General features: G+C 44.4%; 1 protein-coding gene across 1 annotated transcript; it reads right to left on the reverse strand.

Moving 5' to 3' along the window:
* Positions 1 to 526: 526 nt before the first annotated feature.
* Positions 527 to 22,286, reverse strand: LOC119164117 (uncharacterized). The gene is made up of 4 exons (XM_037416223.2): positions 21,647 to 22,286; positions 11,047 to 11,216; positions 9,192 to 9,431; positions 527 to 8,405 (listed from the first exon to the last, which is right to left on the reverse strand). The coding sequence occupies exons 2-4, from the start codon at positions 11,113 to 11,115 to the stop codon at positions 7,503 to 7,505; spliced, it is 1,212 nt and encodes a 403-aa protein (XP_037272120.2). The 5' UTR covers positions 11,116 to 11,216; positions 21,647 to 22,286; the 3' UTR covers positions 527 to 7,502.
* Between the last annotated feature and the right edge of the window lie 18 nt (positions 22,287 to 22,304).

Consider the following 22,304-nt stretch of genomic DNA (forward strand, 5'->3'; position numbering starts at 1 on the left):
TCCTTTATATTCTATTACTACCCATGTGTAGTGTCTGCTTTGTGATGAAAGAGCGAGGAAAGTGGGTAGCATTGACCTTTAAAAAAAAAAAAAAAAAAGCTTAAGCAAGCCAGATGATGGTTGTTGTGGGACAGGCTCCCCCAAAGAGTTTAACTGTCTTTAGAGTGTTGCAGTTATTTTGAGTGTCGTAGCACTTGGATGTAAGTGACAACACTAAAGCACATGAGTGCACTTATAGCCATTTATTCTGGATTGAATTCTCCTAAGTAATCTGCATACCTTCAACAAGTAGTATGCTGTGTTCATTATCATAGGACATTCTGCTGCTCCAGCACTCAGTATACTTTGTGGCAATCTACAAACGATCTCTGTTCCACACTGCCCCAGCCGCAGCTGTACATCATCGCTGTAGCTTTGAGTTCTTCTGGCACTGACATGTGAGCATCAATATAATTTTCTGTCCTTGGGAAAGATACTCAATCATCCAAACCACTCATTCAACAATTCAGTCACTCAACACAGGTGGTAGAACGATATGAAGCTTTTATTATTTCACTTTTCTCTCCATAAATAGTAGTAGTCGTCTCTCTAGAATCTGCGGACGTGTCGACAGGTACGTATTAACTTGCGTTCTTTGGCATTCTTTTTTTTTTTTTTCCTCTGCGGTGGACACAGGATACAATAGTGATTGCAGTTCATAAAGTATGTGCTGACCAACTGCCAAGTACTAGTACTATTTGAAATGAAATTGTCTATGGTACTCTAATTATGTTTAATCAGCCATTATTACAGTACCAATTAAGTGCAATATACTAATTAAGTTCAATGCAGACAGTTTGAAGATTTGTGCAAGTGCACTCATTTTGGGGCTTCTTGCATTGCAAGCAGTCAACACAGGTCACATAATTGAGAGAGGAAAAAAAGAAAAAGATCACTGGTACTTTGGTTGTGCTATATGCTTGCTCAATTTCGTCAACTGATGGTTTCACGTTGCAAATGTTAATGTCGGCAACATCTCTGTACTGTGAAGAACATGACAAATAGAATTCCTACAGGGCATCGGCAAAATTTTCCTTCTTGGAAAGAAAAAAAGTAATGCAGTCGAGTGCCCCCAACACGTGTAAATTTTTTTTTTTCTGGACCAGTAACTTGGCAGAGGGTCATGCGAGAGCCTCAGGCATGTTTGACTCAGACTTCATGTGAAGTTACTTTAGCAGCTTGATTTCGTTTATCCGCTTACTTTTAAGAGGCACAATGTTAAGTAAGGTACTCATGAACATTTTTCCTGCCGTTAGCACGTACGGAAGAAATACTTTAGCTAAAACGAGAGCAACACTGATCTGTTGTATGACACACATGCACAAAACACACACAGTTACACCGAAGTTCAAGTTCTGTACAGTTTTGACCATTTGCAAGGTTGCAACGAAGTCAATGTCACTAACACCTACGCACCATGAACATTACGCGTCATTTCAACTTGGCAAAGGTAGCTGGCAATCAACATGCATATAACATAGCTGCTAGAGATACTTGAGACATACACTTCACGGCACCTCTGTGCAGAAAGCTTCAGCAGGTCTCGAACAATCCTTTCTATGCATGTAGAAGCAATATCTCCAAGCAACCATACTTTGAATCAACCGTACAAGGCTTTAACATGTATAATGCAATTGAAACACATTTTCTGCAGTGATTTTTTTTTCTGTCATCTAGCACCCCCAAAGGTACACATATGCTATGTCAATGGATGCACAAGAGCACCCAAATTTTTCAAGCACCTAAGCAACAACACATCTGCCAGAGATGCTTCAAAAACTCTCGGGCCTGTGGTCTTTGGTATCTGGCATCTGTTAGGACTAGGTAGTCGATCGAATGGTTGTGTTACTAGTAATGCCTTAACCATGACTACTTTCTTAGACTGCGAAGCTAAAGCGTTTTAGCTGAAGAGTGCACTCTCAAAGTGGTGGTAGTACTGGATTTTTCATTTTTGCAACAGACAGGATGAAATAACGAATGATACAAACCTGTTTCTTTACCTAACTCTGTTAACAACACAATTCTGATATTTACGGATGATCTTGTTAAACTTGAAACATTGTTCATCAGTGTCAGCATAATTCATTTATATTTATATTGGCTCATCTATTGGGATTTTGCTGGCAAAATTTCCATCTTTTGCTCACTGGTTTTATATTCAACGCAATGACGTTAAAAGGCGGCCTGACTTGGTAGTGAATGAAATGAAACAGCTGATAACTTATTTTTAATGCTGCTGCAAGCTATCCACTTCAGCGCTGCATTGTCAGTGATAAAAGAATCTAACCTGACACTTTTGTTATGTTCCACTGAACGTACAAACTCAAGTCAGCCCGTTGATTAATCGATCAATCGAAAGATGCTAGTTATAACAAGTGTGAATGCGTACTACTCAAAAAACCGTAATGCTTTTCTTAGCTGACACAGCATACGATTGAAAAGAAAGTGTCTGATTCTGCATCCAAGAATTTAGCTTCTAATTTTGAGTTCATGTAAAAACAGTACATGTATAGTTTTAAAATTTATGTCTTTAGAGAATTAACTGTAGAGCACGATATTTGTGTCTGCTTTTTATGTAGCACAGGCTAAAAAATTTGAATTAAAAATTTGTGAATTTTCACTAGCAGCAAAAAAGAATTCAGTATAATAATCCTGTTCGCTGTAAACTGCCTCAGAAATCGGTGCTTACAAATTTAAAGGTCTTTATTATCACATTGTAAATTGGTGCTCTAACTGGGCGCCTAAAAAGTTTATTTTTTCACTTCAAATGCAATGCATTCAAATCGATTGGACATGCCTTATAGTGTTCCTTTATGTAAAAAAATCTGTGGTGACCCTCAAAAATGCTATCCATAATTATATGGGCTTACTGCATCAATGTATAAATAGCTGCATTAAGCTGGTGACATCATCTTACACAACACGTAATAAAGGAACTTCCAAGTTAATGTGTAACAATTCACACTAGCTGTTATTTCTAATATTTCTTCAGACATAGCTGGTCAACACACCACATCGTACAATTAAATGAGTGCATCACAGTAAAGGCAAGAAGACAAGTGTAAGCAATTGCTTTTAGCAAGCATAAGTGAACATTGTTTACATATTCAGCATTCTTTAAAAACACATCTGAGAACTTTGCTGCATATTTAACAATAATAATAAACATTTGAAGCACCACAATGATTTAACTCAGTTACTTATGTGGATCAATGTATGTTCATAGTTCACACTCTGGAGCTTTAAAGATCTGCAACAGTGATAACATTGTGAACAAATTCAACTGCAAAAGCGTTACATTGAAAAAAAAAAAAAAAGAAAGTGTGCTTGTGCGTAACAAGCATGTCATATTATTTAACAAATGAATTAATGCTCAATCGCGCTTTCTGAACAGAGCTACGCTCACAACAATGTACTTACTGATTAATCACGGATATTTTGCTAAGCCCATTTTAAGCATTTCATAACATAAATCACACTACTGCATGCTTGTTGCTGCCAACAGCAACTGCTTTGCAGAAATGACAGTGGGACTTCTGTTCAAAAAAATTACTAGACAAGACGCTGCTGGGAAGAGGAGCTGTTGCTAAGCCCAACTCTGATGTTGACTTCCACAGGCTTTAATAATGCCCAGCTATAAACACCCAGTTGTGTAGCTGAGCTCGGGCATGGCTTCAAAATCTACATTTACAGAAAAAGTAGAAAGCTTCCTGTTGAGTGCTGTCTGGAAGACAAAGTTTTTTCCTTAATTCCGCTTTTTGTGGACACTCATATTCATTTTTCAGAATGTGCGAATGACAAAAGCATAACACTGGACGGTAATACGTGTGCCTGAACTGAAGTGAAATTTGAAATGAAAAAACTAATTCATATCGACAAAGCAGCCTGGGGCTTAGTAATCAATCCAGCCAAGACCTCAAACACGACTAATAATTCAACAACCTGGTAAATACTAAGACCAAGTACAAGCATCATTAAATATGACGAACCTGCATTCTAGCGAATGCAGTAGGGACCATACATTAAAAAAAGTAAATCAAGCTTCATATATAACAGAGCACCAAATGTGCCACAGGTAACTGCACACTAGCAGAAATCGCTCTTTCTCAGCTGCAAGTTTGTTGCTACATACATTTGTGCAAACATCATAGAAGGAAAGGAAAAAAAACACTGAAAACAAGAAACGCTTCATGAGATCTTCACAACATTCGTGCTTAAATCAACGCACAAACGAAACGTATAAACAAGCTTTGGCTAAAACAAGCATCAACACCACGATTAAAGCACGGCAGCCGTTCTTTGGTGATAACAGTGTGAAGAAAATGCCCATGAAATAACTGGTGCACATTTTGACATTGGCACCTCACCTTCTTTGGTCAATAACTGGAATACCTCCAACATTTATAAAACATGGTTGCGTGTGGCAATGTGCTTAACGTTGGCAGTTAGCCGAGTCATCGTGTGTATGTGTGTGTGTGTTTTTTTTTTTACCCTGCGAAAAAAAAACTGCTTCACGCTCTCGGTTCATAAGCCAACAAAATGGCAGGTATCGATGCAGATAGCGACATTTGAGCCTACATCTGAGTTCTGCACCATTGTTAAAGCATATCAATGAAAAAGCGTGTGGTTTAAGCATACGGCATCGGTTTCCTGTAAGTGCAACTGCTTTGATTGCTGGAAAAAAAAAAAACAATCCTTTGACAAACACTTACGGCTTGAAAAAATATTACAGCAAAGGGTAATAATCCAGCAGCTTATGTCCTCAGGCTAATGCAGCGTTTCTTCTCAGACATGTTAAAACACACAAAACGTGCTTGGAATACAAATGCCCAATCGAGATATGCTAAAGATTAGCTGCCTTGAATGTTCTTTTGCATCAATAAATAAATGCTACCTCATAAGAATGCTTCTGTGGTCACTTGTGAAACACCGGCAAGAAGCAGCAATAGTCACTGCCTAGCATGAGATCATAAAGCAGTACAACCGCAAGTCTTGCAAGCCCAAATCGCGCAGACTCATGGTCATCATCGATGTTGATGAGAACTTTGCTTCCTCAACATGCCAAGAAAAGTTGATGGGGCACATTTTTTTTACACTTGAAAAAGCTTATGGCAGAGAACTTATTAGGTCTCTTACAAAGCCCGCCCTATATCCAGTGGTATCTCCAAACGGAAATAGTAGTGTCGTGTGCAACAAGCATTAAGCCCATATTAGGTTTTGATGCTTATAAATGCCACCTGGAAAACACCATCCAGGTGTATGGTGTCTCTCCCCGGGTTAACACTGAAAAAGGTGTCCCCGCCACATGTACTCTATCTGTGGCATTTCACGTGGTTTTAATAGTACCCCACATATTGGTGTACTATCCATGCCAACACCACGTATGCTGTTTCAAGCACTTGCACTCCTTTTGAGGTGTACAAGTGGTTTCTATGGTGTACATCCCAAGGTGGAAGTTTCTGCCTTTTTCAAAATAGACCAGGCTCCATTCTCTTAAGCACTCAACCATTCTAACCATGATAGTTTGCAGAAAGTCACTGGCACGCTCAAATCCTGAACAAGTCTGTTTTCACAAAAAAAAATTATTCAATGACACATGCACAAAATGCAGATAGTTTCACATTTAGAGGTCTCAAAATGAGCCCTCAGTCTTTTGTCTTCTTTTTTTGGGCTACCTGTTAAATGCCCACGCTTTTGCACAACAATCATGACAGACCAGAGCATAGTTGCCACCCATCGCAGTGATATGGCAAAAAAAAAAGTGTACATCTGCTGGTGAAATTCGATATGTATCCCAATGAATGAAACTGGAGATCTAAAAATCAGAAGTTTGTTTTAGCCGTCGATCAGAAGCTGTCATGACAACGGTACCACATGCGTCCAAAGCTATGAGATCACAGCAAATGTGATCACACAAAGAAGACCTCTGCAAGTTTCCTCCTACACTGGCTGCAGTCTCAAGAATGCTGCGGGGGTGAAATTTCCTCCACATATTTATAGTACCACAGGTTATGTAATAGCACTGCTGAAATCTTTTTTTGTCGTGGGCAGTCGGAAAGCTGTTTGCAGGCGCACTACACATATCACGCATTGCTCCGGACCACTTAGATTCATCACTCTTATGGCTCTTTTTGTTTTTGTAGCTGAGTGCTTTAAAATTAAAGTACCAAGTTCACCAGAAAGTGTGACCGAGAGGAATTCTTAGATACAGTGGTCCTGCATGAAACCAAATGCAGCGTATATGCTCAATTCTTTTTTTGAAAGCACCGTCTTTTTCAGAAAATGTGTTGACATGTTGCCCGTATGTTGCTGTCGCATACAAAACAAACAGAATTGCTGCATTGCTTATGGCCTGCCTTCAGATATGATGGTAATCATATCTGATGGGACGTATTTCATTTAATGTTACCCTGTACATTTTTTTTTGTGGCTAGAAATTTGCTAATTATTGCCAGCAATGTTTTGTTTTATATAGGGTCATTAGAGTGGATAAGTGTTTTCATGCTTATGCAGCAGCGGGAGTACTGTATTCCATTCATATAGTCAATTGGACATTTATATAGTGTTGGAGCATGCTAGCCTTTCTTGTATTGTTTACAAAAATCAGGTGCACATTATAATCGTGTAGAAATGATAAGTGCTCTAAACATTTTGATATTCAATACTGATGAAAAAAATTCGTTAACGGGGGTTGCATGCTCAAGACGACGCTACGGCAAGTGAACTTGTCAAACCATTGGCTCAAGCACACAATTACAGAGTTTTTAATCGCAGGCTTCCATCTACCCCTTTCTGCCATTTTTCATATTCCATACTGTCACCAATACCCAACGGCATCGTTGTCATGACGAGCTATTCCATGATTCAAACGACAAGTTGTGCCTCAGCAATGAGGCAGCTTTTCTCAGCCATCACAGGAGCATGCACACAAAGCATCTGCATATCATATCATGCATGGATGTGCCCAAAATGAGTGTGCCATTTAAACGGACACCATTTGCACTTACTTTAAAGAAAGAGCTCTATGCTACATCTCGGAAGCGGTGGGCAGTTCATAGTACCAATGCTATTGAAGCTGGTCCTCGGAGTGCTGTGCAACATCTGACCTCTCAAAAGAAGAGTGCTGATGCATGCTCGCTGACCTTCTGGAAATCCACGCTCAGGCCAAACTCCACATCATCCAATGGGCATAGTCACTTGTGAAACAGCACCTGGGACTGTTCTTGTGTCACATCATCATCAGGATGGGAGCACCTGGGATGTCATGCTCACGCCAATCTGGGCAAGCACACAAGACCCCTCGTCACTTAGCAAAACCTTGACAGTGCTTCAGTGACTCGTATTGTCCAAGCTGTCATGATGGTCGATGTCCGGTTTGCAACATAGGAGAACACGTGCACATCATCAGCTTGGTCATAGCACTCAATCATATGCGTGCATAAAACAATACATGCCCCCCACATTCAACACAGAACGGGCACCGCGTTGCTGTTGTGGCGCGTCTTGCGCACGCTGTCGTCGTGGTGGTGTACGCTTGGGTTGGCCGAGTTAGACAGTGCGGCTGTGCGGTCAAAGTCGATGGTTGCATAGCCCTCGGGGGCACGGGTGGGGGACGTCGGTTGCGAGCCTGGTGTGATGGTAGAAGCGCCTGCCACAGCAGTACTGCCTGGTGCCACCGTTGTCGCGCCCACCACGGGTGCAGCCGTTGCCACAGGGGACACGGCGCTCGTGCTTGAGTCGCTCTGGTGGTCCAGATCGAGCACCACGTAGTTCACTTCGTCTGCCGACCCACCATTATTTAGGAGGCCGGCTGCCGCTGTCGCTGATGCTGTTGACGGTGGAACAGTTCGCTCGGGGGATGCTGGGCAGCTCAGGTTCGCATATGAGTGTGTCTGCAGTGGGTGTTGCTGCTGATTCAAGGGCATGGGATTGACATTGACGTAAAAGTGGTTGCTATCCCGCGGCTTGACGCCCGCCTCCTGTCTGAGCAGGTCGTCCAGCTTGGCATAGTTGGTGTTGATGTCGACACAGGGTGGCGGATGTGGCTGGCCGCACTGAGCGCACGAGTTCACGTAGGAATGCTGGGGCAGGTTTTGCGATGTCGAGTTGGGCATCGTAATGGCAGCTGCATTTGACTGCGACATGGCGGCAGGTCGCAGCGAACCTAGGGAAATGGGTTCGAGGTAACCTGACGAGTCAACTGTGGGACCGTTGCTGACTGGCGGGGGAAAGACGATGTCATTCCGCTGGCTCGTCATTGGGACAATGCTTGAGGGTGGAGCCGGCTGCTGCTGGTCAGGGGCAGCCACCGAACTGCTGATGGTCGTTGTCATAGCTGACGCAGCACCCGAGTTCTGGATGCACTCCTGCGGGCAAACGGACACAACCACTGTAGGTCTGTGGCTCATGTAACCTTAAGCATGGAGCCTAGCCACAGATATAGAAAGGGGGGCAATAGATAATTGAAATTACTAGGGTCATGGGTTCAGATATCTCCCAGTCAGTTGAGATAGTTTTCTTTCTTGTCCTGTAAATGCTTTCCTTTTGTGCCATAGGTCTGTGAAAAGCTTCCCACAACCTTTAATCAGCAAAATGCTGAATCGCCACTGCTGAAGGAAGGTGCAGAAAAGCTATGGCAAACGACACATGAGTGTTTGCATCATGCAGAATTACCAGGATCGTGTTATCTTCAGAATTAACTTGCATTCAAAAACCACATTAATTAAGGCAACATGCCAGCACTCGTGTCAATCAGCCATCCATGTAAATACCACATTGACTGCACAAGTCTCCGTAAGATCCTTTCCGAGCGGGTTACAGTAGCATCTCAGTATTTAGTGAACATGTTATGGAATGTTCTTACATAATAAGCTTCCAGCTAACATGATTCTTTGCAATATTATTGATGCAACAACGCATATTTCATAACAAATATTGGGTGAATGAAGGCATTATTGTTCCAATTTAGCTACATTTTAGTGAGGCTCAACTCTATGTGCGTTCACCAAAGAAGTCTACTATCACCATCTCGAGGCTCAGCCTTCCTTAGCAGGTATGAAAATTATGGATGGGGAACTGGGCGTGCGGTGTAAACAAGAAAGGCTTCACCTTGAAAGCACTGCCAGTACAACAAGGAGCTGGCGATGGCTCACCTGTAGGGCATTGAAGAGTGCCTCCGCGCGGTGGCACTTGAAGGCATAAATGCCCGAGCCGGTGGGGCATCGACGGCCACTCTCGAAGGAGAAGAGGTGCGCGTCGAAGCCGTAGCGTCGCAGACCACGCAGGGGCCACCGCACGGGCGGTCGGCCGCGCTGGTACAGCACCAGGTCATTTGCGTTCACTTCAATCTTACCCGGGCTCACCTCGGCGCCCTGCTCGTCCAGGTTCCACACCTGCATCGGCGTGGCACCAATCAGCTGCGGCCTTACATTAACATGTGGGAATGCCCTCAAAACTTGAAAGGGCCCTGCAACAACACTCCAAGTATTTATCAAATGATCACATTACCGAAGTTTAATGCCTTATGAGTCAGCTGCTTCAGAAATGTTTATTATGAAGTATGACTTGAATTACACAGGTTTGTCCAACACTCTAAGGCCTTTCTCTCGCCTTTTGAACCAGAGAGTGGGCTGAAAGCTACTCAGGACGTGGGGGAGATGGACGAAGGGCTACATTTGTACGTAAGCATGAGCCATGACCTTGAGCATTGTTTTCTCAAAATGTGTGGCTTACTGTCAGAGTGATTCTGAGCGCAATGATGTAGAGCACAGCTGCGGCAACCATGCTGCTCGCAATGCTCAACTCAGCCAGTGGCCATGTCTACACCTGTCTGTGCTCTCGTTCGTTCTTGTCCGGGTTTTTTTTCGTAAAGTGCCATCGGCAATTGAATACCAACTCGCCCTACGTTCGGTTATTCTGACCGTGTCTATGTGCTTTTGCCATGGGTACGTGACACAGTTGATTTAAGCATATGACATCAGTTGTCGAGAGAAAAGTGAGCGATTTCTAGCTGACTTAGAAATTCAATTGAAATGTTGTGCCAGGATACAATATTTGGCTCAAATGTTCCCTTCATTACGAATCTGTGACATTTTTTTACTCTGTCCAAAAAGTGCTGAAGTGCCCCTAAATACCCTATGTGAGTACCCATAGCCAGAGGTCTGCTGCTCATGGACAGCAGAAGAAGGAGCACTTGCATTGACATCTTGTTCATCATCATCATACTTGTACCCATAGATTGGTGAATGTCCTAGCATAATTAGAAAAAAAAAGTATTGCAATGCTATTTTGGATGAGGGGCCACCATATATTCATTATTTGTGAACTGAAACCACTTCTCGCGAAGCATCTGCACTGTGTGCATAAGCCTTATCAAAATGAGTCGACTGGCATGTGGACATGTTGGTACATTACGAACATCAAATAAACATTTTGAGGCACAACGGTTTGAACGATGTTGCTGCTTTTCTCTGAGGATGCTTTCTCAGCTTGGACTATGACATGTAGAAGAACCTCTTTGGGCCTGAATTATGATGCGCTGTCTGTAAATGCATCAAATTTGCATGGCATGATTCCTAGGCACTCACTGTTACATTTCAAAAAAGATAATGAAGGAATGTGTTGTTTTCTGCAAGTTTGAGTAATTAGCATTAGTTACTATTCTAACTCTAATTACTGTACTGTTGGTCACCTTCAATCTTTGCTTTAAAAAAATCAAGAACACATTAGGCCCAAAATGCATCCACAGTTTGATTTTTGGTTGCACTCATTTAGAACAAAGAAAAAAAACTTTACGTTGATCGTGAAACACCTCACATTGACCCATCGTCGAGCACTGTAGTGTCTCTAGCAAAGTGATCATTTGCAGCAATAAGCAACGCAGTGAAGTTGATGCGATTGCGAATGTGCACACTGAGTTTCAAGCCATTTGAAGAAACATGACATTTCTCCGAATTTTATGTGTACAATTGTACACACCGCCGCCGAAGGGGATAAAGCCATCCTCACCTGAAACGTCCGCTCCCGACGACTCCTGTCTCCGCCGACACTTGACAAGGCTGAAACGCAGCTTCCCATGTCAGCAGTTGCTGCCAACAGTGACTTTTTCCTTTTGCCGCAATCGCCTCAAGTGGTCTAAGCTGTAGCTGATGATGGTGCTCTATCTAGAATTACATTATCTGCAAGAGACAAATGAAGCGAACAGATTGTCATCATAATGTACTCCAATAAATCTTGCTACTGGGCAAATTAGTTCATATTTGAAATAGCAAGAACAATTATACTAATAATTGCTGGTATTTTATGTCCCAGTGGTGCATACTTGAAGGATAAATTGGCATGTGCAAGATATAACCAGGAGCAGATTAAGAAAAAAAGATTAGAGTTTGTCTGTATTTGTTCCTTTGTGTCGTTGACTGCAATTTGTGCTACCATTTTATCTTACAAATAATGTGGGATGTATATGCCTCCCCACTGCACACGAAGATGCAGCCAAAGCATTTTTTTTGCTGTACTTCAACAATTTGTGAAAGTTTGTGTCTGTATTTGTGCGTGTGCCAGCCAAATACAAGGTGCTTGATAAGTTATTGTAGTGGCCACTCAGGAATGGTGGAAATGATGTCTACTGCAGTTACATATGATGCCGCAATGATGCTACACGCTTATTTTGAGTCTCCGGAGAACAGGAAGCGCAATGACATTTTCAATGGTAGCTTCGCATTTTTGACCCCACCCCCCCACCCCTCGAAAGCATATAGTAACACAGAATCGCAATCGCTGGACCAAGTCTTTTTGCCATGCCGGAAATGGAAGATAAGGGATCGGCAAACAGCCTTCCAAGCACTCATCCACAGCGGCCGCTCTTTTGAAAAAGGCACGGAAAAAGGCGTGCTTCGCATCACACCTAGCTTGAGCTCATTACAGCTGGAACTTTCAGAATAAAACCACTTTAGGTGCTTATGTGGAGTGCACGAAGAGAAACCATGCAACCATACATATTGGCACGTATGGCACGCATGCGTCACAATTGTAAGCTATTTTTGATGACCGACTCCCCACATAGTCCAACTACCAAACATGCGCTCACACATATTTTTTTAAACGTTTCAGTGTATTGCTCTAAACAAAAACACTTTTCGAGATCCCTAAAAAGAGTATCGTGGTGTCTGGGAATGCATTGGATATATCTTTAATATTGCTGCCTTAAGAAAACACCCACTTTCGTTATCGAAGCAGAACCAAAACTACTGGTACTAAAAAACAGCCTCAAGCTGCGCCGGAAAATTTCGTTCAATACAATGCAAAGGTGGACGCGTGCGAGGTACATGTGCCCGGACGTATTCGACTATGTAGTTGTCACGTGTAGCAGCCACAAGACAGTTATGCAACAATACGCACTGCATTATGTAATAGCTGCTTATGAAAGCAATATAACGTTGTGTGTGCTCGTTCAATCCTGTGTATTCGCGATTGTGACACCATGTTTGTTGTACAAAGTAGTGACACGAATGATGTGTGCAAGCCCCAGCAGCTTTCGCTCCGCTGCAAACCAGAGTACGGCGCTGTCATTGTTTATTATGGCAAGTACTATCTGTCATGCTGGTTATCCCTTGTTTTAACATTAATAATTTCCTGATCATCTACTCGTCGGTCCTGCCTGATCGATTTCTTCTTTTGATTTCTGATCTAATCGCGCACGGCTATAGTGCCTAGAATATTCTAGACACTAGAGGCACCCGACAGTGGACCAGACGGCGCGACGAAGCTTTTTGGGCGGGCTCGGCATTGTTAATATTGTCACGTTTCTTAAAGACAAGCTTGGTATAACGATCTCACCCAAGCATATCATGTGGCAATATCGACTGCCACGGATACCAAGAAAATGAAACTCTCGCTGAACACATTGAGATGCTTAAGTGGCAATGCCCTTTTTGGCGCGTTTTCAAAGAAGGCTTCCTGGCCGCTTACATAATCAGCCGTGGACCCCCTGCTCACAACTAAAGAAAGAAAATAATATGCACGAGCAAGTCCGGTTTCGCTGCGTCTACTCGCTAGGCTGTGTGTTCTGGCACTACCATCAGATCTCGTGAACTGCATGTAGTAACGCTGGGTGTGTCGGCTGGAACACGCGGTCAAACGAGGAAAAAGAAAGCTATGGGGGGGGGGGGGGTAATAACTTTTTTTTTTTTTTGACCGCGAAACAACGAACCCGCGCCGAGTGGGCAGAGGTCCGGCCCCGCGACGCCCGCCTCTTCAACTTCCGGTCGCCTAGGCCGACATTTCCTGCGCGGCCATTTCCGGTGTGCGACGAAGCGTAAAACGCTCACCTTTGCGATTGCGCAGACGCCGTGTCGCACTCCAAGCGAGGCGACGAAGCCGAGAACACAAGTCCCCCCACTTAGCCGTCGCCTTGGCAACCAAGCATGACGCGCATGCGTCGTCGTCCCGCCGCACGCCGTCACACTTTTGATAAAGAAGCCTCACCTCCCCGACGAAGGAGCGTTCGTTAATGTAGCCATTCAGGAATCTCGGACCGACACTCGGGGATGGCGCCAGCGGGGGAGTATAGAGGGGAGTGCTGAACCCCCCTCCCACACACACGCACAAGAGCAAGCGTAATCCTAACACAACGTATATGTTCCCTGCCTCCCTGGAGGAAGCACTTGTTTCTCCCATAGAAAATTTGCGCAAGTCCAAAAGAGATAACTTCTAGAGCGTCCCGTGCAGGTCGACCAACGTCTGCATTGTCGGTCTTCGTCGGGAAGTTGAACCTCCTAGTAAGTTTCGTGGGAATTTCTGACATCGTTGCCACGTTTTAGATGGTAACGACGAATCTTAATTAAAAGCCTTCGTTATTACGTTCATGCAAGATTTGTCGAACGTTGCAAACCGGGGAAAACTGCTACAGATATCAGTATCGCATCGTGCGCCTCAACTGGTGCGTAAGCCCAGAAATGGAAAGTATTGCGCACACGTGCAAAAATAAAAATAAACAAATAAATAACGTTCTTGTGGCATACGAACCACGGTAGTGTGAACGCCCTGTCGCTGATTAGATATCCCCACGGACGTCCTATATTGATAGTCTGTTCGTGACGTCATGAACGCAGCCGGTGTTCCAACATGGCGGCTTTGATGACGCCAAAGCATCCCTTATCTTGCGGTGGTTGACCTTACCCGAAGGCGCGTTCGTTAATGTAGCCCTTCAGGAATCTCAGACCGACACGGGGGGATGGCGCGAGCGGGCAGTTTGGGAGTGGGGGCTGTACCGCCCCCAACCCAAGCATTGTCCAAAAACAACACACACGTTCCCAGCCTCCCTGCTCCCCTGAAGGAACCACTTGCTTCTCCCACGGAAAACTACGCCACAGCGATGTTATTGGCATCTGTGTATGAATTGCGAATGAATCTGCACGCAACGTGACATCGTCAGCTTCGCCTCCCACTATGTACTCCAACATGGCGGTTTCACTGACGCCGAGGCAAGCCATGCATCTATATGTGATTGTGAAACGAGGTGTATAAAAATGTCGGGATATGTCGTCCGTCCCGACGTGTAATTGCTGCGGCGGATGACACGAGAACGCGGCGGCACACGACCCCGTTATGGTGCGGTGAACGCGACGACACAAATGGCGAGGTTCGCGTATACACGACACAGTCGCACAAAGTGAAACGTGGGGTAGAAGCGAAAATGGCAAAGAAAAACGCAGCTAGGATGCGCATAAAAGTGCATTGGTGGGCTGCACGTCTCTCCGTTATATTACAGGCAGGCTCGGCGATTGATATCATGCGCGCTTCACTTGGCGTCGCGTATGCACACACGCTATATATATATATGCGCGGCAGAGCTGAAACTCCCGAATGCGATTGTGAATTTATAGATGAAGACGTATGTCACCTTCTCATAGACTGTCCACATCATGACACGCCAAGACGTCGTCTTAAAAGCGAACTGTTCGCATTGGACCACAGACCATTTAGCATGAAAAAACTTCTGGGCCCGTGGCCAACTGGAGTTTTACAGTCCCACGCTTTAAGAGCATTAACACGTTTTTTACAAGACAGCGGGATTGCTGACAAGTATTAACAAAGAACAAGCTTTCATTTGTAACACATGTACTTATTATATACAGTACCATGTGACACCCATCACGTGTGTGTTGTGAAATGAATGACGTGTCGACTATTATGTACATACGAGCGAATGCATCTTTATAAGGACCAGACGTGTGCTTTGTTGTTGTGTTTCGTGTTTGTTGTTTGTGTTTTGTTGTTTCCAGAGACTTCTTACAATGACTTTCAAACATTTACTTTCCATTGTGATATGTACGTATAAGTGTGTCTTTACATATCTGTGCCTGAGTTTTCTATTTTCCATGCACTGCTTTGTATGTTTTTGCTTCAAGATACGTGTTCAAGTTTCAATTAACGGCTAAGGAGTAGCCGGCGCCATAATGGTGCGCCAACATCTCCTTATATATCATATCAATATATATATGCGCGGGTCGGATGCAAGCCACTCCATCGGCGTGTGCGAGAGGCAAATATGCACTCTCGAGCAGCACGTGTAGCCTACGAGGCGGTCGGTGATTCGGGGGACCGGGCAAGCTCCACACCGCCCTTTGCCACTCACACACTACTACACAGTCAATAAAGCCCCGAGGGCAGTGATAGTGTTTACGATGTCGAACGCGCGCAATATATTTGACGCGTGCTATAAGTTCTTGTTCATTGCGACAGTAAACGATGCAGGTTTCCCGCTAAAGTTAAAGGCTATAGCATTAATTAAGCGACGCGGCGTCGAAGTGGACATTAAAAATGAAACGGCGGATATATGTAGTTTTCTTTAGTACACCTGGACTTCACATGATACACACACACACACACACACACACACACACACACACACACACACACACACACACACATATATATATATATATATATATATATATATATATATATATATATATATATATATATATATATATATATATATATATATATATATATATATATATATATATGAGATATAACAGACAGTAATGCCAAGGAATGTACAGGGGAAGTTATTAGAACCAATGGACTGTAAATAAGAAGAAAGAAAAGTGGATGAAAAAATTACCAGCTGTGAGCAGGAATCGAACCCACGACCTTCGGATAACGCGTTCAATGCTCTATTCGAAGGTCGTGGGTTCGATTCCTGCTCACAGCTGGTAATTTTTTCATCCACTTTTCTTTCTTCTTTCTTCTTATTTACAGTCCATTGGTTCTAATAACTTCCCCTGTACATTCCTTGGCATTACTGTCTGTTATATCTCATTAATATTGTGTTAAAACACGGAAATACGAGCCCTTAGGTATACACTTCTCTCCCTTATATATATATATATATATTGTACATTCTGAAAAGTCAGTCCTCGTAATTGCCGTCAACAATTACGCACCATATGTAGGCGTGCGCTGGTTCAGGGGACGGGGGGGGGGGGGGCGGAGGCTCGTAGCAGTGCGCCCCAAAGAGCTGTTCTTGCGTCCCCATCCCTCTATTTGCTTTGTGCCCAGTCCGATACATTGACAAAATAGGGTAAGTTCCTTTACTCATCACAGGTTCACTAAATATGAAGAAGGCAGCAGTTAACCCAACAGGGCGATGTTAATTCAACTCGAACATCCTTCCAGGCATACCGTAGGGAACTGGAACCGGACATGTAGGGAAGAAGAAAAACTGCGTGCTTCGCCCCTACCCAAGTCGTACGTTCATCATCAGCGGCCTCGCTCATGAACAAGAACCAGTTATTCAGGCAAAGCATACTAGCACCACCTCTTCAAAGACTGGGCTTGCAACTATCACAACCTGATCTTCTTTCATTTGGAGCCTCTACACTGGGTTTCAGCCACAGGGATGTTTTATTCGCCGTTCAAGAATACATCACTGCGACTAAGCGATTTTCTTGCTAAATTACTGTCTCACTATTTTTCTTCTTTTTTTTTCTGCAAACTTGATATCGGTATTTCAAATCAAAATTAAGTTACAAGAAATTTGTAGGAATGACGCATTGCTGAAAGTTTAGGGCAAATTCACCTTATAATCGGCCAATCCCCTTCTTTGGCTGCGAGCCATTTGCACAGGGAAACAACAACAACAACCAGCTGACTCGCTCTCTGTGTTTCGTGCCGACCCATTGTGCCCCCGCGATCTCCGACGACAGCGCAGCTCTGGCCGACTGGGCTCGCCCTACGCCATCTCCTGACGCCGACAAGAGCTCTCGCCGAGTGGTGCCCCGTCCTCGGACTCCTGCGACCGTGTTTATCTTTCCTATCTCCTCCTTACTTCCGTCGTTTTCTGTCGTTCGCTGTCCCTGAGCCTCGCTCTCTCCTTCCTCTCTCAATCTATTTACCTTTTAATCCCATCTTTTTAACCCCTCCTTACCCCCATCCCTTGTGAGCTACTGTTGAGGTGTCGCACTCTGATGCAGACAGTTACGGGGCTCACTTTTTTTTCTTCTGTTCTAAGAATCACATAAGCAGCCTGACCACGCCCACTGCACGGCAAAGGCCCCTCCCAGGTTCCGCCAATCGACCAGGTATTGTGCTTTCTGCTTCCACGTTATACCTGCACATTTTTTTTTTTAAATTTCATCGGACCACCTAACTTTCTGTCTTCCCCTCGTGCGTTCGCCTTCTCTGGGAATCCAGTCAGTCACCTTTAATGACCAGTGATTATCCTGCCTACCTGCTACGTGTCCGGCCCATGTCCATGTCTTCTTCTTGATTTCAACTATGATAACCTTAACCCCGGTTCCTTTCCTATCCTACACTGATCTCTTCTTGTCTCTTATGGTTACACCTATCATTTTACTTTTCATCGCTCGCCGCGTCGTCCTCAATTTAAGCAGAACCCTCTTCTAAGCCTCCAGGTTTACGCTCCGTAGGTAAGTAGCGAGTAAAGCTGAAAAACCCTTTTTCTACAAGGTGGGAAGGGACAAGGATGAATCCCCCGCCCCCCCCCCCCCCCCCTCGATTCACGCTTCGATTCACCCCAGTTTAATTATTTATTTATTTTTCACCGAAATCTGCGAGTCGTACGAAGACTCGCTGGAAAAACAATTTTCCCTCTTCGGTGCCTCCTTTTGGAGAGGCGACGTAAACTGGCGAAGGAAGAGTTGGAAAGCCTGTCGTGCCCAGCTGACATTCATCAACCCACGGTTGTTGTCATTTGGCTGGGTGGGGCTGGCGCGAGGCGACCTCTTCCGCGAAAAGCGGGGGAAAGCCGTAATGACGTAGTACGTTGCACATCGCTCGGCGAGCTTCTAGCGGAGCCCGCGCCTTCTCTTGTACGTCCCCTTCAGCGGCGGTGGCTTACGTTTGTGCATGAAACGTTTCCCAACTTGTGCCCAAACGAGGGCAACATATATCGCTAATCGGACTGATTTCACACTCTACAGAGAGGCAGATAGATAGATAGATAGATAGATAGATAGATAGATAGATAGATAGATAGATAGATAGATAGATAGATAGATAGATAGATAGATAGATAGATAGATAGATAGATAGAGTGCAGTGCACTTCTCTAAAGATATTCTATGGTTTATATTATATACATATTTCTGTCTCTTTCTTGCTCTTTCTATTTTTCTTCCTGTTTTTTTTTTACTTTTCTAGCTGTCTCTATTTTGGGCTTGTTTTCTCTTTCTTTTTCCACTTTTATATGTTGTTTTGCCTGCGTCACGCCAAGCACACTATTTTTTTTTGCTGATACGTGATCACAAAAGAAGCCCCCTTAACACACACACGGAGAGAAAAAAGTGGCGCGTTTTTCGCGAAGTAGCCCAAGCGAAGCTGAAGTTTACGGAAACGTTCGATTCAATAGTATATTTTAATGACCGGTAAATGACCCAAATGTCCAAAAATGGTTTTAAGAAGAAATATGTGCACTTTTGCTTTGTGAGCATGCTGCCGCAGGAATTTCGGTAATACGTGCTACAATAAAGAAGTTACAGGGGTTAGAACATCGGTTTCAGCCGGCTTCTAACTTTCGCGCGGCCTCACCACCCTCCTCTCACACAGGGAGGGGAGGGCGTAGCCTTTTGTCGTGACCAATCAGCGAGCTGCATGCTACGTCAAGTCGCCGATCGGCGACAATACGTCACTGCGCGCGAGACGAGGATTGGTCAGGCGTAGGAAAGGAGCGCGGCAATTGTGTTCCGAAATGGAGGCTCTGTGCGGCGCGCAGCGGGTGTAATATTCGGAAAACGTAATCGCCGACGTCTACTCTACGAATTGTCGAGCGTCTTTGGGGATGTAAAAAAAAAAAAAAACCGAAGCCTGCTGAGTAGCCTTTCAAGGATAGTACAAATGCCACTCAAATACAATGGCGATGCGAAAACAAATCAATCAAATTAATTTGTACGGCGAAAATATGCGCAATTATGAACGAAAGGACACATATACTGTTACATTATCAACAGGGTAGTCTCCGTTTAGTTGGACGCACGTTTGGCAGTGCATGATTAATTGCAAAAAAAAATGCAACAAGCGACTGAAAATTATTATAAGCGACTCGACCAAAAAGGAAACCCATATCCGCTCATGTATTCGCCAACTCGCCCAATCAACCGTTTTGACCCCAATAAATCTTTCATCAACAGGCATGGTTCCGCGCCGTCAAAACCGTCGGACAAAGCTGCAAGCACGCGTGTATATTTGATCTCGATCGTTATGATTTAGTTTTATTTACTTCTTTATCACTCCCTTTATGGTCCCTTGACCTGCATGATGCCTATTACTACTAAAACTACTACTACTAAATTATCAACAAGTCCCACGGTGATTACTACTGTGCCATTCCCTATACGCAAATGAGGACTCCCGTGTTCTGAGTGCACTCGAATCATTAATTACTCCACGTATAAAATTGATTGACTTTGTTTCGCTTCCAGGACATAAGGGTTTACTTTTGAATGAAACAGCAGATGCGCTAGCAAAGACATCAATGGCCCGTTTACTAAGCAATTTCCAGCATCGGAATTTATTATAGGTGCTACAACAAGCAGAAAAGTGATGTTAGGGGAATTGCCCGCGCCGTCATTAACGGCCACGTTGGAATTTCAGCAACTCAGTCACCATTGAAACACCTCAGTCAGCACTGAAACCGTAAAATATGACAAAACACAAGAATTAGAAGTCGCAATCACTAGGCTACTTTTTAAGACTTCATTAAATTTTTATCTACTCAGGGCTGGTCTAGCAGCTTCCCCTAATTGTTCTTTTTGCGTAGTACGTGAGACAACAGAACATCTAATTTCCTGCAATAAAAACTCTATCTTGCGCAAAATTACTTTAGGCACTGTTTTCAGACTCCTTAGACTATATATTTAAATGTACCAAATGTACTTTCTTTCGGTGTTTTGTCCCTTGTTCACAGTGACAGGAAGGTCATGTGACTGTTTATGTTAGTACCCAAGTGTTGGTAGCGTTGCATGATGAATGAAAACTTTTTTTAAACACCTAAAAATCCTCACTGGATGGAAACAGCGGCGGATTTGGGTAGAGCCTGCATGTATTCTTAGATTGCAACTAGCCATATCAGTGTTGCCATCTTCATATATTATTAAGACAACACATGTGCGCAAGCTTTACCGTAAGTGGAATGACTTTCTCACGAGTGAAAGCTATAGTGCGTTTATCGCGCTAGCTTTAATAGCTCAGCTACGACAACGCTGTCAGATCTACTGAGAACGGTGTGACATCTAGACGAGCGAATGGACGTCGCATTGTCTATTTTGGTGGCCTCAAGTGAAAGTGACACCGACGCGACAAACACAATTGTAAACCACCGCACGCAGCGTTCTTCAGCTCAGCGTGCGCGGCAGGCAAGCGAAAAGGTCCAGGCTCGCCAGAAAGCCCGAGATAGAAAAATAGAAACGAACTCTTCTCTGTCCCCTTGTTTTGTTTGCCTTTTTTTTTTTACTGCTTTTGCGTGCGCGATAAGCTCTCTGCAGACGATGAAAGGGAGTGTGGACTCGCAGTTTTCGAGCACGGAGACTCAACAGCAACCGATTCCGTGGTACCGTTAATTTGCGGCTCGTAAAACTACGCGAACACAATTACTAACGTCGAGGGTCGTTCCAGAGTTTTCTGTCCCGAGCCAAGAGAAAATGCTGCGATCCCGCGCTAAAACCATCGCTTGTTAGTCAAAATGGGCGAGCTTTCCCCGATCTCGCTCTTGTTTCGAAACAGCTCAGTCGGGAAAAAAAAAAGAACCTCGGATCGACATACGAGGGACTGCGCAAAGCAAGAGTGTACCTTAAACCTACAGAAGCTCGGCCAACAACAACTGTAGCTTACGCGAGTGGTACACTAGAGTTGCCGTTCTATCTTGACGTCGCATCGCGACACCTCCACTACCTCCTTGTCACGTAAGGGTGTCAGTCGCATGATCCGACAGGCATGCCTCCAAACCACCGTCTAAACCCAAGCACGGGTACAAGTGCGCGTTTTACATTGCCGAAACGCGCTAGCTATACCTAAACCCCGACCGCAACGGGAGGCGAGGTTTCCGAGGCGGGCTCGCTGAATGGTGAGAAAGCTCGCTCTAGCTCACCGTTCATTTCCGAGCGCTCCTTCGTTGGCAATGATCCATGTCATGGAGGTCGACTGTGGGTTTCAAGGTGGACACTCGTCAAACGAAATTCAACAGCTGGGGCACTTCAACGCGACGACACGACCAGCGATGCTCTGTTGCAACGACGCTGCGGCCACTGCGACATCGGTCGCGGCGCCAGCCTACGACCCAACGACGACTCGGCGGCGGCGTACTGCTGCTCAGCTACCCGCCACATCTTTTTTTGTATGTTGTTGCAATTATTATGAGTCTCTCTCTCTCACCTCCCTCACGGTTTTTTTCCTCTCTCTCTATCTTATATTGTCTCACCGATCTCTCGCCTCAGATCTTAGTACACGCTGCAGTCAGTAATGAAGGAGGAGGTTTCGTGTCCCAAGCCTCTCCTCCTCTGGAGGAGGCCGGGAAGCCAGGGACAACCTAGCCTCCCTTTGTGTTTGTTCTTTATCTCGGTCGTTCGCCGCCGCCACCACTCAGAGTTCTTTTCCTGGCCGCTTATGAATGCGAATAGAGCGACTACCTGAGCCTGATGCAAACAGCGTGGTTTTCTAGCATCGAATCGCTGTGACGGTGGCCGATACCGTAAAATAACGAGAACCTGAAATCCGCCCAAATGCCCGAGGAACAACGAGCCTCCAAT

This window comes from Rhipicephalus microplus, chromosome 8 (genome assembly GCF_043290135.1).
Source record: "Rhipicephalus microplus isolate Deutch F79 chromosome 8, USDA_Rmic, whole genome shotgun sequence".
NCBI lineage: Eukaryota > Metazoa > Arthropoda > Arachnida > Ixodida > Ixodidae > Rhipicephalus > Rhipicephalus microplus.

Bases quoted from the DNA above. Each gene is read 5' to 3' on its own strand.
- LOC119164117 (XM_037416223.2), bottom strand. From the start codon at position 11,115: ATGGGAAGCTGCGTTTCAGCCTTGTCAAGTGTCGGCGGAGACAGGAGT. The intron at 9,432-11,046 runs GTGAGGATGGCT...ACGCCGATGCAG, and splicing joins GTCGGGAGCGGACGTTTCAG to GTGTGGAACCTGGACGAGCA. The intron at 8,406-9,191 runs GTGAGCCATCGC...GTTTGCCCGCAG, and splicing joins CACTCTTCAATGCCCTACAG to GAGTGCATCCAGAACTCGGG.